This window comes from Cynocephalus volans, chromosome 11 (genome assembly GCF_027409185.1).
Source record: "Cynocephalus volans isolate mCynVol1 chromosome 11, mCynVol1.pri, whole genome shotgun sequence".
Classification (NCBI taxonomy): domain Eukaryota; kingdom Metazoa; phylum Chordata; class Mammalia; order Dermoptera; family Cynocephalidae; genus Cynocephalus; species Cynocephalus volans.
Genome location: NC_084470.1, coordinates 72041141 through 72067933, shown reverse-complemented (window position 1 = coordinate 72067933; position 26793 = coordinate 72041141). Strand labels below are relative to the sequence as shown.

Here is a 26793-nt window from a genome sequence, read left to right as displayed (position 1 = left end):
GAACGAGACCACATAAAAAGTTCTAATAATTAAAAAACAAACAAACAAAAATAGTTGAGTTTCTCTTTATCTCTCAACTTAAAAGCCGAAGCAAAATGAAGGACTTGGTTCTACTGTTTCCTGTAAGTAATATATACTCAGGCCCTTTTCTCTTCCTTGACATTTTCTAATGTTTTCGAAGCTAATCTTCCTTTTCTCTTTGTCCTTCAAAGTCCTTTACTTTGGTAAAAATCCTTATTCATTATTTTTCCCTAACATGAGCAAGATTAAAAGCCATGAACTATGTCCTTCTCAAGTCTGATATCAGATCTCTATTAGTCCCTTAGGACCAACTGCAATTAGACCAGAGTCAACGTTTTTTCTTTAAAATGAACTTTCTAAATAGGCTTCCCCCCTAGGAATCTTATCTACACAGGATTTCTCACTTCATCTCAATGTGTGACCTCTTTTAAGAAAACTTAATACATGAAAATCAAAATTTACAGAACTTGTAAATTGAGGTCTGATTAACTGCATTAGAAAAGACTCTCATGAAGAGTTCCTTCAACTTTAACAACAACAACAACAAAAAATAGCTTATTTGACAGGAAGGCAGAGATGAGGGGATGGCAGGTAAAGGAGAGACTGTAAAACTGCCTGCTGGAGGCTGATGAAGCTGCTAATTAAAGAGCAAAGACAGAGGAGGATAAAACATTACTGAAATTATGTCAGTCAATGCAAAAATATGATTGTAGTGGTACACAACTTCTGGAGAAACATATATTAAGGAATAAAGAAATTAAAATAAACTCAGCACTTTGTTAATATATTAGTGACCATTTTTAAAGTGATATTTTTCAAGAAGAAAATTGGTTTCAATAGAAACCTTTTTATTTAGAAGGTGGTGAGGATGTTTGGATCAGAAGTTGGACTGCCTGGGTTTGAATCCTGGACATTCATGTAACTTGTACGTGACCCTGGATGAACCACTTAACCTCTAGAGCTCTATTTTCTCACCTGTAAATGCAGACAATAATAATACCTCCTCCTTTGGATTACTGTGAAAACTAAGTTGAACAATGCAATAACCAACGCTGGATCAAGCACGCAATTGCTTCTGTTCCAACATCCTGATGGGGAATATATTGAGAAAACCCACTAAGAGAGCTGCTTTTACTTAGCACAGCCCCTTGCAAGAGTAGGTACTCAATATATAACAACTACTATTATTACTGTCCTAGAAACTTCTTCCAGTTATTCTGACTCCACCACAGGGAGTGTACATTTTGTAATTTAGGAGAACAAGCACAATAAAAAATTACAACAGTTAAACAACAACAAGAAAACCCTCCCTCTCTTCCCTAGACCAATGAATTTGTCTTCCTCAAGTCTAAACCAACTTGATGTCAAACTCATGATTAAAATCATCTGTCTCCCAAGTGCAAAGCCTTTCATTTGCATGAAATCCATCTGAAATTAGGAAAAGAAAACTTAATCCTTTTCAAGGATGAGGGAGAGAGCTTTCATTGATTTCTTTGCAGTATGAAGTCATAATTAGCCATATTGAATTCCCTGCTACCTTGATATTTATCATTATAATGAACTCGTTGGTAAATTTTAATGGAATATCTACAAACTAATTTTATATTGTTTTTCATTACTGGTGAATCTGATCGAAAGAGGTAGTGTATGTATCAGTGAAAGTCCCAAGGAACGTGTTAGTGGTCTCTGGTGGTGAAGAACTATCAACTGTCAGAAAAGAAGTCACCTGCCTTGGTACAGCTGCCCTATTTATAACAGCAGCCTATTGAATCTTTTGGAAGTGAGGAATACAAGATTGCTTTAAATCCAAGCATACCAAAAGGGAGCATGTTGAGACACCTCATTAAAGAGGGATGCTTCCTTCCTTCCGCCAAAGGCTTGCTCCTGCAGGCTGCAGTTAGCTGCACCTGAACTTGAATGGACACTTCAAATCAAGGAGCCTGACATTCTTTCATGAGATGAATAAGATAGCAGTCCTTGCCTCCAGGGATTTACAAAGGATAAAGAAGGTACAAATGTCACTCACAAGATTCTATAAAAGAAAAGATGCTTTAAAAATCCAGAGGCTCTTGGGATAAGGAGGTGAATCTGGAAAATTGATGGGGATGGAGAAGTGGCATCTAAACTGTGCCTTGAATGGTAGGTTAGACTTTGGCAGGTGGCAATGCAGAGATTGGGGTGCCTGGGGGCATTTCAGTTGCAGAGACTTGTTTGGGAAAATGCTAAATAACAACCATCCCAGTTTGCCCTGGACTGAGGGATTTCCTGGGACTCAGGACTTTCAGTGTTAGAACTGGAAAAGTCCATGGTAAACCAGGATGAGCTCTCATCCTAGATATGTGAGAAAGACTGGAACCGGTTCTGAGTATTTAACAGCTCAGTTTGACAAGGGCAGAGTTTCTGAGAGGTGGTGTGTATGTGTGTTACCTGCATCTTACACATCTGGAATGCTCATTAAAAATAAAGATGACTGGGCCCTACCAAAATCAGAATTTCTGGTGGTGGGGTCTATGTGTATTTTGTTTTAAACAAGTTCTTCAGGTGATTATTAACCACAATATTGTTCAGAAACTGGAACAAAACAGGTTTAGGGTAAGGAAAACTGTCTAAAACACAAATCCCATACACTCACCACTTAAAAATTTACAAGCCTTCAACTGTTTAGAGTGTAAGGAATAAACTCTTTTTCCTATCATGTTTATTGGTTATCAACCTCTGTGTAATGAATTAGCCCAACAATTAGCACTGAAAACAACAAACATTTACTACTCACATAATTTCTGGAGGTCAGGAAGCCAGGAGTAGTTCAGCTGGAATGTTTAAACTCGGGGTGACACATGAGATTGCAGTCAAGCTCTCAGGTAGGGCTACAGTCATCACCGGGCTCAATTGGAAAATACACTTTCAAGGTTACTCATGAGATTGTTTGCAGTCCTCATCTCCCTGGCTTTTTCCTGGAGGCTTCAGTTAATTTCCTGCCTCGTGGGCCTCTCCATTGGGCAGACCAACTCACTGCAATGTGGGATGGGAGAGGACTATGTAAAGATGTGAACACCAGGAGCACAGGGTATCCTCTTGGAGGCTAGCTAGTACATAATGTTATTCCCAAGCTGCAACCATTATATAGATCTGGAAACTGAGGCTCACAGAGAATATAACTTTCCCTATTGTTCTATTGATAATATGGAAGGACCAGGACTGAAATTAAGATCTGTCTTATCTCCAACTTCTAGAAAATCTTTTAGCTACTACACTAGTCTTCTTCACAAAAAGTATTAAATAAAAATTATCATTTGAAATCGTATTTACATAGATACTTATTTGTCTCATTAAACAATACAATTATATATTTAATATTGATTACCATTAATATTAAATAAAATCAATTAATAAATTATATAACATAAATTTTACTTCCAGAAAGGCCAACTCTCATGACAAATCTTATCCTTTTCTTCCAGTGAGACATACTTGGACATGATGCTTTTATTTGTAATAAAATGATTGTGATACTTACAATCCCATGAGAAAGAAAATTTTGAGTATTTTGCACGAGTCATTCATATGATTCTCACTTGTGATATTTTTGAATCATAGAATTTCAACTGGGAGGCTCCAAGAGAAAGATAAAAATCTTTTCCTGAGAAGTGAAAGGTTATAGCATGCCCTGCAATTTAGAGGATCAGTTCCCTGTCCTATTTCTCTGACCTGCTCTTTATTTTGCTCATAGCAATTCAGTCATTGTTAGAAAAAGAAAACTACATCGAAATGACCAGTAATTTAAAATTTCTTTTACACCACCCCACACACCTACACACTTCTTTTTCCTTCTCATTTACCTGATTCTCAAGAGGATTAAAGGTCTTGCTGTTTTTGGAGCTGGACTGGAATTAGTGATGCCTTTCTCTTTCCGCTCAGTTTCCAAATGCTTTCCCCTATAAGAGAATCCACTTGCAGAAAAGGATCTGCTAGCAATCATTTATAACGCAATATAAAATTAACCCAGCTGTTTCTTTTTCCAAGAAAATTTGCCATTTAAATATTATCACTGTGGAATGAACAGCTTTTTTTGAACAGTCCTAGAATAAGAAAAGAAGTGAAATAAAGCTGAAAGTACTTACTGGAGAATTCATTTGATGTTTCCAGGTAAATTTCGAGCAGGTTTTTATAATGGATCAGTTCCACAGCTCTTGGTGACAGTGTGGTTTTGGTCTTCAACTGCCCTGAATTACCCACTGGCAGGGTTTTATTAACTACTTTCTCTTGGTAAACTCAGAGACCATTCTTCTTTATGAGAGATCAGGGAACACCAAACAATGATGTAGCTTTCAAAAAAATCTTACCAAAAATTGTTGACAGAGTCTAAAAGATAATGTTTATGAATTGATAATGAATTTTTTGAAAAGGAAGACTAGAAGTAACTGAAGTCTGCATTTAGTGCTTTTCATAGCTCTTCACAGTAGCTATCCTTTGCTGAGTGCTTTCTGAGAGTCAGACTTCTCCTAAGTTGTTGATGAGCATGTTTAAATTTCATGGACCCAATAAATCTATGAGGCAAACATTGCTATCACAATTTTACAAATTAGATTAATTAACTTGCCCACACCTAGAAGTAGTTGAGTTCAAACTTGAACATGAGTCTGTCCAGCTTCGTAGGATAAAATACCTTGTGTGAATAAAAGGAATTATTGTTTTGTAGGCATGCTAATATACGTGGCTCACATACTATATGATCTCCAAAACCTAGGAAGCAGACTAAACAAGTATTAATGTATTCATTTTCCAGATGAACACCCTGAAGCTTAGACATGGAAATGGTTTATCCAGGATCTCAACAGTTGGTAAGTAGCAGGTTGAGATCTGATCAAGGTTTTCTCGTAAGTGAACTCAGGCTCCCCTCCTCTATAGCACTGTGCTTGAAAGGGATATTTGCAAATAGGGGTCTATGAAAATAGCAGTAATATTTAGAAGTAATAAGGTCATAAAAGAGCATTTTATTCTCATTTTTTTTCTAAGTTCAGAATTACATGGTAGAATATTTTCAAAGCCAGCATTTTACGTGAATGCTTTGAAAATTTTTATAACGAATGATCTTCACCTCTTAAAATATGTTTTTGAAAGTGAATTTTTTACTGTATTCTCTGTTCATTCCTAAGTTTATTATAATTACTACCTATTACATTTGTATGAAGAGAAAAAAAGATTATTTACAAAGAAACAAACATTTTTTAAAAATATGGCAAATTATGAATACAATGTAGTCATTGAATAATATTGGAGTTTTATTTCAATAATGAAAATAAATACTTAAAAGACTTTAATAAAAAAATTCTCTGTTATTGAAGAATGTAACATATCATACGCATAGATAATTTGAAGACCCTTGAAATAAAGTGTTGCAGAAGAGAACATACTGAACTTGAACTCAGGCCCACTAAGATCCAAATCATTTCTACAACTTACTGGCTATGTGGCTTCAGACTTAATGGTATTTCCGAAACTCAGCTTCTTAACCTATAAAATAATAGCAACCTCACAGCGGTAACTAGGAGACATAAAGCCCTTCACATATTGCCTGGCATGAAGAAAATGCTCTAAAAAATTTTGTTTTCTTCCTACTTATCTGTCTGAATGATAATGGCAAAGGATTCCTACTGCAAAGCCTAATTCATGTTGGGAAACACCAGCCTAACTCAGCAGGGGAGACAGAGAAACCATGACTCTCCCTAAGCAGGGGAGAAATTTCTTAGTTCAAATAAGAAGAGAAATAATCTGGAAAGTGGATATGGTCCTATAAGAATGGGTAAAATTTCAACTGGGTAGAGAATGATAAAATAAGAGATGCTGAGGTGGAATGACATTCAAAGCAGGAATATGACTCATTCATTTATTCATACGTCCATTCCTTTAAGGACTACCTGGGTGCCTTCCATGAAGCAGACATGGTTGTAGGAAATGGAATTGCAGAGGCGAATTTGACAGACAGGGTTCTCATCCTCATGCAGCATACATTCCCAGTGAGGTTTGTGGTGACATTCAATAGTAAGAGTAAAATAAATTCATTAGACAACAGATGAGCCCTTGAATCTTTTGGGGCTGGAGAAGACACAATAGGAACTTTACAAAATCCAGAAGTATCCAGAAGTGACTCAAACTAGTGTCATAAGCATCGCCTGCTAGTTACTGCTAAGCTTCTACGGAAAATTTTCTAAAACATTTCAACTCTCCTCATCAAATCATATGTATTTAAGCACAAGCTTGCTGCAATAGACTTGGAAGAATTATATAAATTACAATATGTCATTTTCAGAAGATTCATATCACAGCCTCAGGATAGAAAATCTTTTACTTTTGGTGAGGTAATACAGTAGAAAATTTTCATTGTTCATATACTTCACTACAAAATAGATTTCTCAAAATGGTAAGTGTTGATACATGCATCAAACTCAACATGAGACTGAAAACAATGCCTTCCAGTCGTTACTTCCACACCAATCCAACTTGAAAAAAAAATAGCTAAATCCTTGTAATGGAACATTTTCTAAATTTTGTTCTATAACTTGAGCAGTCTTTTAAGTTAACCAATAGTTACAAACATCTGTCTTTTTAAGTATACATACTTAAAAACAGCTTCCCCAAATTCAAAACATTTACTGAGAACCCACCCTATATTAGCTACTGTACCAAGCACATTTTGTACCAAAGTGTCACCTAAAATATTATCTAAATATCCAGATTTATTTTTCCTATTTATAACTGTAATAATACTGAAAATAAAGGCTATGTCTACAAAAGATCAGATTAGTAAAAGATGATGAAGGAAAGATTAGTATTGCCGTATTTCCAAAGAAGCATCTGAGGCTCAGAAAGTGACTTGTTTAAGGCAATGTGACTTACCTCAGGGGAGTAGGGGAAGACAGATTGAAGCCTAAATTTTTGAATCCTGTTTTCTCTTCACCAAATCGTATTTTATTGCATTTAATAGAATTATTCCCAACCCTCCACATCTTCCTTTGCCAATATGCTTTTAGAAAATAGGGTCTATTTTTAAAAAATACAGTAACATTCCTATCTTTGATCAAGTTCCTTACAGGCAGAGCCTGAGACAGAGATTCTAGTGCTCTTGATTCATTACGGCAGCTCTCTACAGGAAATGATAAGAAGGAACTAGGACAGAGCAGGCAGAGGAGCTAAACAAGAACAGGGTTTCGGTCACCAGATGCTCTAAAGTGTGAACTGTACCAGAGTTGGTTCTGCCCTGAGGCAGGGGAGCTAGCGTTTTGTACCCCAATTTTAGACTGTTACTGGCTGTGGACTACCCCTGGGGCAGGGTGTAAGCTCTGGGGCAAGGTGGCTTCCATCCCGCCAAAAGCAAATATCTAAAGAAGGAACAGCTTTGACCTGTTCGTTGTCAACTTTCACAACAGCTGGGGGAGGGAAAGAGCGCCTGATAAAAGGATCTGGGCAGGAGACCAACAGGGTCCACCACAATTACTTTTCTTAAAGCATACCTGAAGTTTGGAACCAGTCTAGTAAATAGCAACAGCATGCCACATTCTTTTTTAACCAAGCATTTGAGTCAGTAGTTCCATACTTGCACTACCTTAGAACAAAGATGGATAGATAGGTAGACAGACAGACAGACAGACAAGACAGACAGACAGACAGATAGATAGATAAATAGATAGATAGATAGATAGATGCAATGTGTCTCTAGAATTTACACTCATTACTCAGAACACAAACAGCATTTGAAAAGGGAGCCCCGGGTAACAAATTTTACAAAATGTCAGTTGCCAAAATATAGTTTGCAATGCATCCTTTGGAGGTGGGTCATATTCCCTCCTTCTCTCCCTCCCCATCTTTGTGCCTCCACCAGCTCTTCTGTGAAGAGCTCTTCTGAAACTGGCAGGGAAACTTGGAACAATTATCAAGACATATCCAAATCACTCTTAAGCACCATAAGTGAAAAACATATCCCGATTGTGCAATCAAGGATGTTCATCATTTGCTGCTAATTTTAATATCAAGCACCTCTAATGATTAATGAATTCGATGATGCTATGATCAAAACATGGAAGTGCCTCATTCTGCTGCACAGGAGATAGTCTAAAGATTAGTATCCCCAACATCTAAATGACTGTCACCACCCACAGAGACACCTCATCTGTGCTAGTTTCTCAGTTATTGTGGAAGTGCTACCATCACTCTCCTGTGAGTTTGTGATTCAGTGTTGATTACCAACTGCCTGGAACCCCACTTTCTTACAAACTTTGCATTTTCTCATACTTGAAAAAAGTTAATGTCAATGAGGTAGAGATAGCAACCATTTTCTCTGCACCCATTGCCCCTTCTTAAAGAATCTCCAACCCCCCGCCCCCAACATTGGCTAACCTCTGTGTAGCACGCAGTCCTGCCTCTCTCCCCACAACTAGCTGTAGGACTCTAGCTGAACGTTGCCATAGGCAAGGCTGAGGCAGCCATTTTCCCTCTCTTGAGAATCTGGGCCAAGAGAAACAGTGCTGGGCACTGCAACTATGAGGTTAGAATCAGTCTTGGGGCAGATATTGTCTTCCTTGAGTACAAAAACCAGAGCAAGAGAAGTGAAAAGCTGATTTAACAAGGGACCAGCAACATGATGCAGAAAAACTCCAGGCTGATTTTTCAGCTCCTACATCTCATCATCTTCCTCTCCCTCATGAAAACTGTTGATAACCCCGATTCTTTCCAATATATCCTACCTGCTTTTTTCCCAAGCCGGTGTGAATGGGTTGCTGTTCCTTGAAACCAAATGATCCCTGATATGCTGAAGAACCAGAATGGATTCCTTTTTTAATATGTTTGGACAAAGCAAAGTGGAGAACACAGCAAATATTCAAAGACTATTTTCTGTGTACCTGTGTCCGAGACTGGTAGCTTTCCCCCAATAGCCACTCTCTCCATCTTCCTTGACAAGTTTTGTTGGATGTGTCAATATACCCAGCTAAAAACTTCATTTCTCTGTTTCTCTTGCAGATAGGGACAGCCACGTGACACAGTTCTAGCCACTGTGTGATCTACACTGGTCCCCAGACTCTCCCAATGGGATTTATCTCCAGTTACTGATCGTGCTAACATTTTAAATAATCTACTCACTAAGCTCTACTTCCATTCCCTGTCTCCTTCTCCACCCCCTTACCAGTGCTTCCTGGACTACCTCCCAAATAAACTGCTTTAATCTTTATCTCAGAGTCTGCTTTGGGGAATGACACATTCCCAGGTCTTGCTCATATGGTCACCACCACAATTGTGATGCAGCCATATCCCTGTTGCTCTCTTTAATCTGATAACTACTCTCTCACTCCTCTTAAATGTGCACTTACATGCTAACAGTACTGCTCATATGGCCGCTGTCAAAATTACCAGACTACCTTGCTAATCATAGAATAAGTAAATGACTCAACATAATTTTTTGGTAAATAAACCTTGATGAAACTGTTTAAGTTCTCTGTTATCACATAATATTGCACAATCTTTATAGCTTTTAGTTTGGTTCCCAAATAGAGTGCATATCATCACTGAAAAATAATTACTATTAATATGAGATATTCTTGTGTTAACAAATTAGTGCAAACTTAGCCAATTGTCATTTTGCTTCATATCAGGGCAAATAGGGAAGGTTATTAGTTTGTTTTATATTTTTATTTTAATGTATAAAATTGATGTGTAAATGTGTAAAATTCATAAACATATGGAAATACATAAAATGCACAAAAATATAAACTATAGTTTGGAAAATTCAGGCTCAAATACATTTCTGGAAGTTGGCTTGAAAAACTCACTGCCACCAACTCTGTGTGATGTGTGTTGAACAATAAATGTAAAGACAAGTGTTTTAAAGAACAGAGCCACTTGGCAATGAACTTTCCTACCATATAATAGCTAGTCTCTGTCTAAGTAATTTGCTAAATTTTAGCACATCCCTCTTGCAAACCAGATGGATGGGGTAATTCTCTACACTTGTGCCATCCAATAAGGTAATCACTAGCTATTTAAATTTAAATTAATTAAAAATAAATAAAATTTAAAATTCAGTTCCTCAGTTACACTAGCCCCATTTCAAGTATAGCCACATGGTTCTAGTGATTCCTGTGTTGGATAGTGAAGATAAAGAACATTTCCTTTATTGCTGAATCTTCTATTGGACAGCCCTACTCTAAGGATAAACATTCAGAGTCATCCTCCATTAGGATTCACTTATTCATTGATTCTTTAAACCACAAACAGGTAAACAGAACTTTTAAAGAATACAATTAATTCTTTGAGATCACAGTGGTTGATTGAGAAATTCAGGTCTTCTCAGTGTATTATGTGGTAGCCAGAGCTGTATTATTAACTTATCCTATATTGCTAATATGAGCCACTGCCTCCAATCCTATTAAGATTTGGGCCCAAGACATAGTCCCTATGTTTTTATGCTTCTTAGATGTCTAATGAGAAAATTTTGTATTATATCTGAAGGAAGGCAAAGGAGACCATTGAACTCATTAATTCCATCATCTCAAAAACCAAGCTAGTGTTAATTTCTGAACACCAAATTTTTCGCATTCGTCCATCAGACAAATGGCTCCTGAGAACCTCCTGTGTAAGAAGAACTGGGCCAGGTCCTTGGGGATACAGAGACAAAGCCTCAGGAGAACCAGGACACTGTGGTACAGTGGGAACAAGCTGGAGACTGTGGGCCATATCCAGAATTCAGCCACACTTTGTTCATTATGCAAAGGATGGGCTTCATGATGTTTGAAAATGGAAAACATTCCTGACATTAAAACCTTGCAACATCAGCGCCAAAATCCTTATTTCTATTTTCTCAAGAAGCGTGGACACATTGGACCAATGTTACCACTGATTAACAACTGGCTATGGTGGAAGCAGCTGCTCCCACAGGCAGAAACCCCTTTTCAGTGTGCCACACCTCTTATCACCAGTGTTGCCTCCTGTGGCAGCCTGCTTCCTTCTTCCTGCTTCCTCAAATACTATCTTCCTGGCTCCCAGCAGACCTGGTTTGCATTCTTACCTCAACAGTTACTGGCCAGATGGCCTTGGGCATTGCTGTAGATTGAATGACCTTTCAACTTCATTGAAGCTGAAATTCCCACTGTAACTGTTGAGGGTGGGAAATTCTATTATGATAATTGAAAGGCAGGGACTTGAAGAGGTGATTAGATTGTAGGACCACACCATAGTGAATGGATTGATAATGGTGGTCAGGGGTGTGGTTCTGAGGGCTTTAAAAGAGAGTACATGAGGAACAATCTCTCTCTCTGCTCCTCCATTTTCTGCCATGTGAGACCCATGCATTGCTGTAAAGCCACCACCAGAGAAGACCCTCACCAGAAGTGTTCCCTGGACTTTGGACTTCTCAGCCTCTGAAACTAGAAACTATAAACAATATATATATTTTTTTCTCATAAATCACCCAGTTCCAGGTATCTGTTATAAGCAAAAGAAACGGACTAATTCATGCATGTTAAGGCAGTCTAACCAACATGGGAGAGAAAAATGTGTGTCTCCCAAAACAAATCAATAAAACAAAAGATTTACAAGCTCAAGGATCTGCACATTTTCATAAGTAGATGGGGTGGGGTCAAGGGTGGCGGAGAAATTATTCATGGACAGAAAAGGCAGGGAGCATCCATCCCGTGGCTATTTCTAAGTATTTTCCATCATTTGCCTAGGAGGCTATGTTTCTGATTTATACAAATAAAATATAATCAGTTCAAATCTAATCAAAACCATCCTTTCATTTGTTGTTTTATCAAGTGTATTCATAAAAGTTTTTTCAAAAAAATGAGTACTTGGCTTTGAACTGCAAAGAGAACTTGAGAATTTTACTCTGCCTGCCCGTGTCAGAATTTACCACCTAACTGAGGCAAATAATAAGTAATTTCAGTCAAACCACCACCTTGGTTGATTTTGCCCTGACAGGCACTGGCTCTTCATATAGCGATCAGATCTCTGGCAGAGGACCAGAATTTTTTCTTCTTCTATTACAGCTAGGTTAAGCAGTACATAGGGTCTTTTTGAAGCCTGGCAGACCTGGTATCAAATCTGAGCCCTACTATTTATTACCAACTGTACACAATCATTACTTATTTTTCTAAGCTTCAGATTTCTTGCCTAAAAAGGGGGAAATAATGATGCATACATTTTAAAAGAGTTGTTGGAATAAAATGGCAAAACATATAGAAAATACTTAGCACAGAGCCTGGAGCACAGTGAGTATGCAATGAATGTTAATCACTTTTATTTTAATTCACCGAGAGGCCAAGATGTCCCCACATAGCAATGTATGAGGCAGAGTCAGAATGCATCCATAATGTTATCTCAGTTAACAGCAAGTGTGGTTAGGAATATGATCCAAGAAAGAGAGGAAATGCTCTTGGCATCAGGCAGCTGCTGAATTTATTTTATTTTATTGATAGAGTGCTCTACAATCAAAAGCCAGATATGCCTTAGATTCTTCAGATGGTGCAATAACACTCCATCCATTCTTTCTTTCCCCCAAAAGAATTATTAAGGTTCCAAGAGCCTCAAATCCATTCCTGAAGTAGGTATGGTATAAATTTGCATACATGTGTCTTAATATACATGAGCTGTAATTTCAGAAAGGTACTGAATATGGACCAATATTTGAGTATCATTTAAGTTAAAATAAGTCACCTTAGGATAAATGAATTGAATATATGAATAAAATACAAATAGAATGGTAAATTTATATTATAAAATTATTTATGTTATAAAATATTTGTAACAATAGTTATTATCTTTGACATTCTAAAAATAACATCTATTCTTATATAATGATTCAGAGAAAGAAAGACTCAGTATCTGCCCCTCTGCCCAAGTCAGAGAATAGCAATCTAAATAATTTCTAAATGGTGGAATAGTACAATGACCTAGAAAGAGTAAGGCAGCAGCTTATATAAAAGTCCACATGCGCAGCATCATGAGTTTGGCAGCCTCGGCTATTGCTTTATAAATCCATTCTGCTAATTAAAATATTTTCCAAATCAAAATAAGAATATAAATAATCTGACAAAAATGTGCGATCTCATTGCAAAATTAATGAAATACAAATTCAATCAAAACTTCATTTCCACCTATCAAATTGGGAAAATATTTAACTGGTAATATCCACACTGGTAACCACCTCATTGGAAGGCAATTTGGCAATTCTTTCAAATACCTTAAAAATGTATAACCTTTTTATACAAGTCAGCAAGTTACATTTAGAAACTGTCTAAGTTAACAATAATACAGGTACAGCAAGTATTGCTGGCTTTAAAACTAATTTGTATTTGAAAACTACCCAAATTAGGGATTAGTTAAATCACCTCTAGGACTGGTATGCAGTATAATAATATACAGCCATTGAAATTATGGAGAAAGATATTTTATCTAGTGCCATGGAAATACAATTTCCAATATATTAAGGAGAACAAAGCAGATGACAAAACAGTGCCTGTTCTAAGGACCTATTTGTTATGGGTTGACTTGTGTCTTCCCAAGATTCATGCGTTGAGGTCCTAACTCTCAGTATATCAGAATGTGACCTTATTTGGAAACAGGGCCATTGCACATGTAATGAGTTAAGATGAGGTCATACTGGTGTTGGGTAGGCCCCTAATCCAGTATGACTGGTGTCATATAAAAAGAGGAAATAAATTTGGATATAGACACACGCACACACACAAACAGAATGCCACATGAAGAAGGAGGCAGAGATTGGGGATATACATCATATACAAGCCTAAGAACACCAAAGATGGCAGGCAAATCCCCAGAAGCTAGGGAGAGGCACGGAACAAATTCTCTTCACAACCCTCAGGAAGAACCAACCTTACCGGCATCTTGACCTTGGACTTCCAGCCTCTAGAACTATGAAACAATAAGTTTCTTTTGTTTAAGCCACTTGGTTTGTGGTACTTTGTTATGTGGTACAGCTCTAGCAAATTAATACTCATTTTTGTGGGAAAAAAAGTACATGCACATAAAAATGTCTGGAAACATATTTTTCAAAATACTAAGATTAGTTATCTGTCAGTGGAAGAACATTGGGTAATTTTTATTTACTATTCTTTGCTTATTTTTGTGATTTTAATTAATAAATATATTACTCGTACATAAAATGGCTCTAAATAGCATGTCCCAAAATACCTCCACCCCCAAATACAAATACAAACATACTTGGTATGTTCGGCAGCATGGCAGGCATGGAAGAGGCAGGAGATCAGACAGACATGGCTTGAAATCCTGCCTCAAACACTTACTTACCAGCTGTGTAACTTTGGGCAAGAGTACCTTATAAAGTCAGGGAAGGTGTGAATGAAAGTGTATATTGTAGGTAGCACTGACACAGTTCAGCCTGGAACGTAGCAAGAAATCTCTGATTAATAGCCATTGTAGTGAACTCCTGCCATTTATGGGGGCTTTGTCCTTTTCTAAAATAAAGAGGTGTGTTATTCCCTTCAGAAAACAGCTTCATAAATTCATGATCACCCTGCCAAAGCCTAATGACAACCTGGGGCACTTGATGTTTAGTGACTGGGACAATGATCTAGAACTTGACACTCCAGTCTAATCATTCTTTTCTTGCCAACCACATCTGCCAAATTTTACCATCACACTCAAATTCATTGCAGTTATGCAGACCCACTCTTCATGACCTTTAGTACAAAGAATGCATGTGTGTACATACGTGTGTGTGTACCTGCACACGTAAGAAAGAACATCTAGAGAAATAAAAGACTTGTCAATTTTCCAATTGTTTCCTACACGTTTGCAGTAAAAAATATTTGGGCGGAAAGAAGAAAAATTAGCATGTTTTGAATATTTCCTGTGTGCCATCACTCTTTGCAAATGTTATCCCATTTAATGAACACAATAATTTCACCTACTAATTATCACTATTTCTACTCATAAATATGGAAGACAAAGAGAGGTTAACATGTCCAAGGTCACGTAGCTTGTCTGTAATGCAGCTGAAGAGTCAAACCCAAATATTCCTTCTATTACCAAATGAGAATGTGGTGAATAAAGTCAGTCATTAAAAAAAAAAAAAGGCAGCCAGCAATCTACTATATATATAAATATATAAAAGGGAGGAAAGGGGGAAAGAGAGAGAGATTGAGAGAGAAAGATGAGAGAGAGAGAGAGAGAGAGAGAACAATATTTACACTTCAAATTTACCCACTACTGCTGGTAAACATAGACTTTTCTCCCAGAATAGCTAGAGTTTAATGCCACTATCAATTTCAATTTCACACATTCTTTCTTTCTTTTTTAAAGCAATTGGAGCACATGTCTTTTAAAATAAATTTCAAATACATACCGTGGGTGATTTTGGTGATCACATACTAGTCATGCTTTGCTTTCAACTGCTTCATAAATAGCATCTGTGAGTATCTATATATACAGTCTCTGCTGTTTTCAGTGGGGAGATTATTTAACTCCAAGACCTAGAGGTAATGAGTGATCACTATTAATGGGAGACAATTCAGAAAAATGATTAAGAGCATGGAATCTGGTATCCAATTGCTTGGATTTAAATCCTGGCTCTGTAACATATTAACTGTGTGACTTTAGGCAAATAGTTTGATCTCTCCAGCTCTTAGTTTCCTCATCTGTAGAAAGTGATTATTTAGTAGTTGTTTCATAAGGTAATAAAGACAAAATGAAAAAACATGTATAGCACTTAGTAAAATTCTTGTCTCTACATATTAGTACTAATGTTACTTATGTACCACTTTATGATCAGCTCACAATCAATGTTATCCCAATGCAGAAATAATAATAGAAACAAAAACCAATATGACAATACTGTATGGAGCAAACTTACTTATACTGTGCTAGAAACTTTAGGAATGCTTAATTGTGTTTGTAGATATGTCATCTCTAAAAACCCGTTCCTCATTATAGTTAGGGAGACTTAGTACGGGCCAGACACTGCTGGGGGTTTCACTAACATTATCTTAGTTAACCCTCATGTCAATCAAAAGATGTGACTCTTATGGTCCTCATTTGATGGCTGTGGACCCCAAGGAGTGGATCAATTATGCAATCTTCTGGAAGGAAGAGCCAGGATTCCAGCATAAGGCAAATTCCAGACCAATGCTCCTTCAAGCCCCATGCTGCCTTCCACTTTTTTTTCACAGTGGGTTTTGCTCATTAACCAATTTTTCCTTTCCCCTTCCTCAAAGAGCCCCTATCCCATGACACAAGCCATTACCCTTCCATGAGTAATCTCTTATCTGCCACATTAAAAAACAAGCAAAAAAAAATAATGAATGTAGTAATTAATGTGGTCTTCTAACATTAAGGAGCAGGGCTTAATTAACCTACCACTATATTAATAAAGATGAAGTACATGCAAGTTTGAGGGAATACATTTTAATTCACAAATGGCCTGTCTCATCACTAGACAAAACCCTATTTCTTTCACAAGGAGGATTTTCAACTGTTGGGCAAGATGGCACAAACTAGTGGAGCCAGAGGATAATATGATAGGTGTGAATTATCCCCTAATCAGAGAGAATCACAGGAATGTTGATCCGAAAATCTCAAAGGTGTAATATCTTCTTGAGAAAATAACCAGTGTTCTTTCAATGAAAGAAGTGCTAGTGAAAAATAATTTATTCTTATACCTGCCATGTAAACCTCTCACTGAGCCTCCTCTGTCATAACTTGAAGGATTGTCCCTCCCACTGATCCAGCTGAAAGAACAGCCCAGAGGGGAATTTTTTGACTCTTATGACCCTTTTTATTCAGGCCACAAGTGACAGGATAGCAGTGGGAGTTTGACCCATGGGCAACCAATCTGTAGACTATTGACTTATGCTACGGCCTGGGGCTGAGTTGTGTCCAAACCGAAAAAATTATTAGCTGAGCCAATTATATTCCTTGTCTTAGGACATTAGATGAGAATCGTGAGAAGAATAAATGGGAAACAGAGGGAACACAGAGAGAGGCCAGGTGGGTAGTGGCCAAGACGTAATAATGGCGGCACCTTGCTAAGGTGCTCTTGCTGCTCATTGCCTTGAGCCCACGATGTGAGGCCCGGGCCGGTCTCAGTCCTTGCACTTTCATTTCTGTAAGCATTCTCCTCCATTACTGCACAGTGGGCATCCCTACAATATTCCTCCTTCCCTCACAGCTGAGTCAGCCTATGTGAGTTAGTTACTCTCCTCCATAACCAAGACTAACAGCAAAACAATTGCTTCTACACTACAATTCCTCTTCACCGTGGAGATCATAAAGGGGAATTTACACCTTATCCAATGTGTTCTCTAGAAGTCATTTATTCATTCTCCATTCTCCTCCCTCCTTCCCTTCTTTCCTCACTTACTTCAGCCAATACTTACTAAGCACCTACTGCCTGGGTGTTTCGGTGGAATTTGCAAATGCCCCTGAAGTCAACCCTACTGTGTGCCAAGCACTCTGTTAGGTACTAAGAATGTGCCGATGAACAAAACAAACAAGATCCCAGCCCTCACGAAGCATTTAGTCCGGTTGAGACACTAGAACGTAAACGTGCCATTAACGAGTGTGCTCTGGAAGCAATTAGGAGGCTGATGTCACCTAGCAAGACCTTTCTATTCAGTGATGTCTGTGCTGCCACCTGGAGAAAGAAGAATTCACCAGCTAAATGGGTTGGGGGAGAGGGAGAGTGATCTAAGCAGAGGAGGTGGAATGCGCAGTAGTCAGTCCATCAGACCAGCTAGAAACCATCACCAGGCATCCCAAACATCCAAGAAATCTTAAAGGTGTACAGAGCAAGAAATTGGCATTTGGTATGAGAGTTAAAAGGGTGTGGGTGGACTCCTCCCACTCCCCCATTCTGGCAAGTTTGGATGATTCTTTAGTTTAAACTGACAGCATCATTCTTTCCTGAAGTTTCCAAAGATGCCAAAGAGACTGGGAAGGAAGCTAGAGGGTGGAAAGTGGTTGGGAAGGACTCAGCCACTCACGGAGAAGAAATCAGGATTTTATACTTCACACCTCACTCTATCTTATCTTGTCCAGAGTCACTTTGATTGGAAAAAATTATTTCTTTGTCACCAAAATCATTATGATCACAATTATGTTTTGCTTTTGAATAAGCTTTTACATGCTTGCTCTCACTGAAAATTTCCAAAATTATGGGCAGATAGGCAAAGAGTATTTTTCCCAACTTTCAGGTGAGGAAACTGAGGTTCTCAAAGGAAGCCTAAGCTAATACAATAAACAAGATATTTACAAATACAAGAAAAGTCAAGTACATGTGTGCAGAAGATGAAGACTCAAAGGAAGGTCATGTCTGTACATGTATTGCTCAGAGAACTTCTAGTATTTTTTTCTACTAACACATGACTATTTTTCTTCAGGCTCTATACCTGGGTCAGGGAGAGATGGGACTCCTCTGGGGAAGAGAAAACTAAGGACGATGTCTGTACTTTAGTGTGAGTCTAGGGTTCTTCCTGTGTTCCTGTCTGGGAGACTTCCAAGAGCCAGAAGGTCCTGAGTGTTAGAGTGTGGTTAGTCAGTGCCCATAACTGACCCCTCTGAGGACCTTCAGGTATACCCTGGAGAATTCAGCTGGACACACTGTTATCCTTTCACGTGGAGGCAATTGTCTATGGATTATGATTTGAGATAGACCAGAAAAATTCTCTCTTCATACCTCACCAAAAAAATCCTGGAGGGCCAAGTGCCTGCAATTCTTCCATTAGACCTTCTCTTTTAGCTTCAACACTGGCCTCTCTAGAGCAAGGAGTAAGGCCCTGGAGAGTCACTCATGTTATGGTAAAAATAACCCTAGCAGCATGAGGGCCCGCCACGTTAGGACACAGAGATAAAGGAGCTCAGCGGAGGGAGGAGTAAGGCTGAATACAGATTTTCTACTTTGGAGTTTTGTCAGGACTCTAAATTGCAAGAAGTTAGTCATAAGTTCTAAATTACCCTCTGCTAGTTTTCTACTTTCTCCTTTTCATCATCGTCATAATCCTCAGGATTATGATCATCATCATCATCATCATCACCTGCAGAGTCATTTATTGATCACTTATTATAGCCCAGGGACTCGGTGCTGTACTTTACTTAGATTAAGTCATTTAATCATTATAGTAACCCTTAAGAGTAAAAACCATTATTAGCCCTACTTTATAGATGAGAAAAATGAAGCCTAGAGAATTAAATAACTTTCCCATTGTCACCAAGCTAGTAAAGAGTAAAATCTGGGTTTAAATCCATAAAAAATATTCCTGACCCCCCCCTTTCAGTATTTGTGGGTACAAATACAATTGTCTTAATAAACTCAGAAAAGCATTTAGTGATAAATCTATTAACATGCTCAGAAGTTGCTTTTTTGTGAAAAGTGTATTTAATGATTTATATTTCAATTGCATTTTTTTGTCACGAATTGATAGGCTAGAAAGTTATAACTAAATCTACATTAATCAGACTCTCAGTGGCAGATTGTTGTTCATGATTTAAACAAAAGTCTTATGTTAGAATTTCCTGTCTTGTTCAGACTTAGGGGAAAAAGTTGTCTGAGTCATGCACACATATTTTAACAAAATAGAGAAAAGTGACCATAAAATGAGATCAAATTATTGACTTTAAAATCAAAGTCTTTTTCTAGATACTTTAAATGAAAAGATACTGGTTTTTAATTGGAACCCACTCTACCTTGGTTAATTAATAACCAACAAAAGAAAATAAAACTAAATATAAAAGAGAATTAATGTCTACTGAATTCATTTCTAAATACAAACACTCCTTGGCATTTTCAGAAAGTTCTCAAATATATATCTTAATACGTGAGATAAACACTTAAAATAGGATAATATCTGCCTTTTAAGGTTTTTTTTTTTTTTTGAGGATTAGGGATAAGATATATCAAGTGCTTGCCACATTGGAGAAAGAGTATAGCATTTAAGGGAATAAAATTTGGAGTGAGACTGCTCAAATTTTGGCCTTGCCATTTGTCCTTGGTGAGTTGGTTAACATCACTGAGCCTCATGGTGAAATGGGGATGTCAGAGTCACACAGATTCAGCACGATGATGTAAGAAAAGCACTGCATGCCTGCTATGAAGTCTGCATATTACTTCTCTCATTAGGGGTTTAAAACAGTGGCTACTATTACATTACATGACATTATATTACATCATGTCATGTTATAATATAATAACATGCTTCATTTTGTTATCAATAACATGAATCACAAATGCTATTAATATGAAGAAAGCAATATGATGTTTGCTTGGAAAACATAGCTTAAAATTTAGGTTTAGGAATGAAGACTATATAAATGCTAGTGCCTTCATTTAAATAAAGTAGACCTTCACTTCATATATCAGACACACTGCATCTCTAGATTAGCTGGCCACCTTGGTTAAGCAGAGAGGCAAAAAGGAAAGGTAGAATAGAAATGTGAAGTCCAGGGATTATAACAGAAATAGCAAAGCAACATTTTTAGGGACAGATGGATGTCAAGGAGTAAATATTAGAAGAAGCAGGCAAGTTGACCCAGCAGTTAATTCCACAGAGGCAGTATCTGGAGCTGTAGCATTGTGCTGAAGGACTATGCAAGCCACACAAATATCATTTTGGGGAGTTTAAGTCCTTTAAGCACCCTTACATATGCACCAGTGTGGTCCTGAATAATGTGATTTGTAGGGTCCTCCACTTTCCATTTTACATAAATCAACAGGTGCACACCCAGAGCCTTGTAAATAGTAGAGGGAAAGAAATATGGTAACATAGCTTTTTAAAAGGAAAAGAGAAAAAGAGAGACCAAAGGTCTACTGGCAAAGTGCTGAAGTAGCAAAATAAAAATGATCAGTGGAAGACAGGACTATACCCTCCTAGTTTTTCAGAGTAAGCCTGAGAACAGGGTAAATTTAATATATATATTTTTAAAAATACATATATATTCTATATATACACGTTTTTTTTTTTTTTTTTTTTTTTTTTTTTTTTTTTACCATTTTCAAATGATGGTTTAAGAGATTTGCTGGACATATTTTATCATCAGGAAGTAAATGAAACAGACCACCAGAGTCAGTGCTGTGTCCTAAATTTCTGTTTTGACCCAAAAGATAGTGAAAAGTCCTCTGACTTCATTTAAGTAGAGATTAAGGATGAGGGAGGTTTGCCTGAAAATTCTTGAAACTGGCTAAAGATTTTCCCTCAAGGTTTGATTTTATATATTATTAGGACTTTAAATCTACTGTATCCATGAGCCTTTCCTAAGGAATGAACACATAAACAAAATGCATTTTCCCTCTAAGGCTATAATTCCAAAAGTGGAGGATGCCTTTAGAAGTGATACCAATTCACATGATCAATCCATCTACAGGAAATAATTTTAAATATGACTTATTTTTAAGAGCTACTCATGTGCATTCCTGTAGACAAGTGATATGCCTATGATTCTTTCTGCATACGACAGCTTTCCTTCAGCCTCTCTCATTCTCTTCCTCTGCACCTCAAATTATACTCTTGTGAAAAAAAACAATTTTAACAGTTCATTGACATACATCTGTGTTTTACTCTATCATCATACAAATTACACACACTCACAAACAAATATATTTTCTTTTTTCTTTTTGCAAAAATAGAATGCTACTCTATACATTACTTTGAAATCTGATTGAATAAATTTTCCACATGTTAATGAAGAGAATGAATATTGGGGTTTTTTAATTTAACAATTTTATTAAATACAAAGAATGAAACTTATTTTTTTCTCACTTAATTTTGTCAAGCACTATTACACGTATTGACCTCCAGGTCAATGCATATTAATTTAATTCATTTTTTAAAATGGCAGTATGAATGGGTTGTATCAAACTAAAAAGCTTCTGCACAGCAACAGACAACCAGCAAAGTGGGAGAAAATATTTGCAAAATATACATCTGACAAAGGATTAGTACCCAGAATATACAAGGAACTGAAACAACTTTACAGCAAAAAAACAAGTAACCAAATTAAAACATGGGCAAAGAAGTTGAATAGGCATTTCTCAAAGGAAGATATACTAATGGCCAACAGATACATGAAAAAATGCTCAACATCACTCAGCATTTGGGAAATGAAAATCAAAACCACACTGAAATACCATCTCACCCCAGTTAGGATGGCTAATATCTAAAAGACTGAGAATGATAAATGCTGGCGAGGTTGTGGAGAAAAAGGAACCATCTTACATCATTGGTGGGAATGCAAAATGGTGCAGCCTTTATGGAAAATGGTACGGAGCTTCCTCAAACAATTACAGATAGATCTACCATATGACCCAGCTATTCCACTGCTGGGAATATATTCAGAGGAATGGAAATCATCATGTCAAAGGGATACCTGTACTCCAGGGTTTATTGCAGCACTATTTACAGTGGCCAAGAGTTGGAACCAGCCCAAATGTCTGTCATCAGATGAGTGGATAAGGAAACTGTGGTATATCTACACAGTGGAATTCTACTCTGCTATAAAAAAGAATGAAATACTACCATTTTCAATGACATGGATGGACCTAGAGAGAATTATATTAAGTGAAACGAGTCAGGCACAGAGAGAGAAATATCACGTGTTCTCACTTATTTGTGGGAGCTAAAAATAAATAAATAAATACACAAATGTGGGGGCAGGGAGGAAGACACAACAATTACAATTCCTTGAACTTGTTAAGACAAGTGAACAGATATGATGTTGATGGTGGGAGAGGGGAGAGGGAAAGTGGAGGGAGAAATCAGTAAAGGGACATGAAAATCAACTACATTGTATATTGATAAAACAAACAAACAAACAAACAAACAAATAAATAAATAAATAAAATGGCAGTATAATACTTTATAATATTCATGACTCATAACTTTCATTATTTTCCTGTAAAGGACTTACTAGTAGTTTTCAGTTCTTTTCTCTACAAATGATGTTGCAGTAAATATCCTTGAACATCTTGCTATAATCTAAATGATCTAAATGTTTGTGTCTCCTTCACCCCCCAAATCCACATGTAGAAACCTCATCCCCAAAGTGATGGTATTAAGTGGTAGGGACTTTGGGAGGTAATTAGTTCATAAGGGTAGAGTCTTTATGAACATGATTAGGGCCTTTATAAAGGGCTAAAGAGACCAGAGTCCTTCCCTTCTGCCATGTGAGGACATGACAAGAAGGTGCCATCTATAAATCAGAAAGTGTGCCCTCACCAGACACTGAATCTTTCAACCCCTTGATCTTGGACTTCCTCGTCTCCAGAACTGTGAGAAATAAACTTCTGTTGCTTATAAGCTACTCAAGTTATGGTGTTTTGTTATAGCAACTCAAACAGACTAAGACACATATGTCTTTATGTGCACTTTTATTTCTACAGCAAATATGGGGGGGGGGATTGTAATTTAAAGACTTTAGAGACTACCAACTTTAAAGCTGCTCTCAATTGCTTTGTAAACCTTTTACAGAAACAGGAGATACTGGGATATTTTTAGTGCTCTGTCATTGATTTACAATTTTTGCTGATCACTTACTATGAAAGAAACAAGTGAGGGACACAGACACAAATAGAACAAGTTTTCTGCCATCTAAGAGATCACACTCCCACTCGTTGTCAATATCTCCTACAGAAAAAAGTACCTCAGAGTGTCTGGTTTCTCGTTCCACTGTATGTGCACTATACATATACATATACATATATATATATATATACATATATATATATATATACACACACATACATACACATACATATATGGGTGTGTGTGTGTGTGTATATAATTATTTTTCCATTTCCCTCTGCCCACTACTTTAAACTTTCTCAGCAAACTAGCTTTTTCTCTCTTTGCTACCTCATCTCTAACTCAGCTCTTTTAAAATGTAGATCAACTAACTTATTTGACTTTTTAAATTTTCTTTGCCTATCATTCATATTCTTTTCCACAAATGAGAGTCTAATGACTAACTTACAAGCAAACGCCCTTCCTCTTTAGAGCCTTAGAGTCCTAGAAGAGGGAACAAAAGGACTGCAAATATTTGACATGTAGTAACTTTTCTTCTCTCTCTCTCTCCCTCCCTCCCTCCCTCCCTCCCTCCCTCCCTCTCTCTCTCTCTCTCTCACACACACACACACACACACACACACACATAGACACACACACACACACACACACACACACACACACACACACACACCCCAAAACAAAAAATCTATAATGAAATATAAAGCAGAGTGATAAATTCTCATGAATGAATGAATAAACAAGTAACATGTAATGGAAGCCCAAAGAATGGGGTGAATCATTTGGTTTGGGTCAGGGAAAAGGGGAAGGAGTAAACGTGAGAGAAATCTTCATTGAGGAGGTAGCCTTTCAGCTGAAGTTAAAAGACAAACGTTTCTTATAAGCTTGGAGTATGAGGGCATCCACACAGTGTGAACAGAAATAGCCAGTGCAGTAAGGTAAAAAATGTTTTTGAGTTTTGAAGGGACCTGGTATAGCTTAGGGTGGTGGTTCTCCAACTTTAATTGCATAAGAATTATCCAGGGAGCTTATTTAAAATGCAGATTCATGGGCATCCATCTTTCCAATATTAGATTTGGTGTTTGGAAATCTGTAATTTAAACGAGTTCATCCAGATTAACCACACTTTGAAATATACCACGAGAGATTTTGTGGTGAGTAATGGCACAAGATCATGTTGTAACAGGATTGGAGAGAACACAAACTAATATTTCAGATAAGTGACAATATGAGACAATGAGATTATGTTGGAAAATGATGTTAGATCTTTGATTTTTTTTTTTTTTTGAGAGAGAGACAGAATGGCTTGGCAATGGAGCTATTATTTTGATCCCCAAAAGCCATTCAGGAAATATTAATTGGATGCCTGAATGAATGAATGTAGGCAGAATTCTGAAAAAGCCAGCTGAAAGTTTCCTGGATTGTGAGCATTACTTGCTTTAACTTGGCTGCAAGGAAAACAGTTTCAGAATAACCTGCTCAGAACCACTCGTTCAAGCCTTCTGAAAGCTGTCTTGTGTGTTAAATTGATATAGTCATACATTTTTATTCAGGTCTACAAATAAGGAAAATGTGATAGTCTTGAAGATCATCCATGTAAAATAGGCACCACAGTCGTGTAGCCAAAGCCAGATACGAGCCCTTGGAGCTAAGATCTGGGAGCATAGAAAAGGTTCTTACGTAATTTCCCAGCTAGTCAGTGTTAGGGCCTGTGATTAATGCTACATGACGGGCTTTGAACTTTCTGTGCAGATAGGTTCGCTCCCCTTCCAGAGCTCCTAGCAAGAGGAAACGTGTGACCTTCAGATTTCACTCTGAATAACCATCATCCTTGCCAACAACACTGACACTGCTCCGTGACCCTATGAGTAACCGTTTCTGTGCCTCACTCCTCTGTCCATGGGCAAATTGTCATAGGACTGACAGCGTGTTTTCTTGTTTTATTTTGTTTTGTTTTTAAGCGACGAAACATAAGAGAAATGTTACAGCCCAATCGCTGAAGAAACCTACACAAAGAAGCCTGGTGGGTTCTTCCGGGGAAAATTAGAAATGCCCTCGAGGAGTGTCCAGAGAATAGAAACTATGACAGGGAAGGAAGGAGTCCCTCTGGCTACCCCAACATCTTTAATAGCCTCTCAGCGTCTCTGTCTCGCTGGAACTCCCGCTGAGCAGCAGCCCACAGCGCTTGCAGCATCCCAGTCCGGGAGAGGAGCTGTCCCAGTGCTGACCAACTTTCCGAGCTTGGCCAAGTCCTCCCAACGGCGCTGCTCCCTGGGTCCCTCCTCTCACCCCTTCACCCCTGCAAAAGTCCAGGTGAGAGGCCAGAGCCTAGCAGCAGCTTCTGCTTCTGCTGCCTCCCCATCTCCCGAGGAGGCTCCTTTCAACAGCCCCTGCGCGTTTGCAAGCTGTGAGGTGAGATGACACTTCATCTGAGCGCCTGCAAAAATCCGTCCACACTCCCGCCTCCAAGCAGGGTCCCTCGATCCTGCCCCACCGCCCCGGAATGGCAGCTTGAGAATGGACAGGATTGAAGTAAGGGGTTGAATCCTTGACTTTGAGCAGAACCAAGCAAAGAGCAGCCCACCCATGCTCTCCTCACCTGATCGTTCGCTCTCTCGGTTCCCCTCCCCGCACACACACCGCTACTCACCAATTCCAGGGCTCGCAGGAAGGCAAGGGGCTCCTTCAACGCCCGGAAGGTGCCCGCTGAGGCCAGCTGTGGACGGACAAAACAAGAGAGAGAAAGCAAAAGCGTTAGGAAGGGGCTGCGGACGCCTCTCCGGAGCCGCGGGGTCCCCCCCGCCCAGCGCCAGCCGCCCTGCCCAGTTCCATCCTACCTGGCTCACGGGGTCCATAGCTCGCCCTCGCTCGCTCTTCTTACCCACAAATTCCCTTTAACAATGAAGTTGGATTGACACCACCGACCTCAGGGCCAGAAACCGCTTTGGGAACAGCCAGGCGAGGGCAGGGGGCCTGGGAGCGCCGGCTGCCGGGCGTCAGCTCGCTAACGCTCCGCTCTGCGCTCCAGGAAGCCAGCGCGCCCGGGAGGCGAGCCGAGCCAGCGAGGGCTGGGGTGGGAAGAGCCGGGGCAGGGTAGAGGCAACAGGGGAGGGGAGAAACCCAAGCCGCCAGGGGAAGGCTGTCATTGGCCAGCCGCGCGCTCCGGAGGGGAGGGCGAGGAGGTGGGCGAGGCAGAACACGAAGACATTGGGGCAGGCTCGGCCGCGCGCGCCCG

The 26793-nt window shown here is 38.5% G+C and overlaps 1 protein-coding gene across 1 annotated transcript in view; it reads right to left on the bottom strand.

Moving 5' to 3' along the window:
- The window catches only part of SYNPR (synaptoporin), a 342958-nt gene extending 316545 nt beyond the window's left edge, over positions 1 to 26413 (bottom strand). Inside the window, exons 1-2 of the mRNA XM_063115396.1 lie at positions 26396 to 26413; positions 26209 to 26274 (exon numbers count right to left, since the gene is read on the bottom strand). Coding sequence (XP_062971466.1) covers positions 26209 to 26274; positions 26396 to 26413 — 84 coding nt within the window. The remainder of the gene's footprint in view (positions 1 to 26208; positions 26275 to 26395) is intronic.
- Between the last annotated feature and the right edge of the window lie 380 nt (positions 26414 to 26793).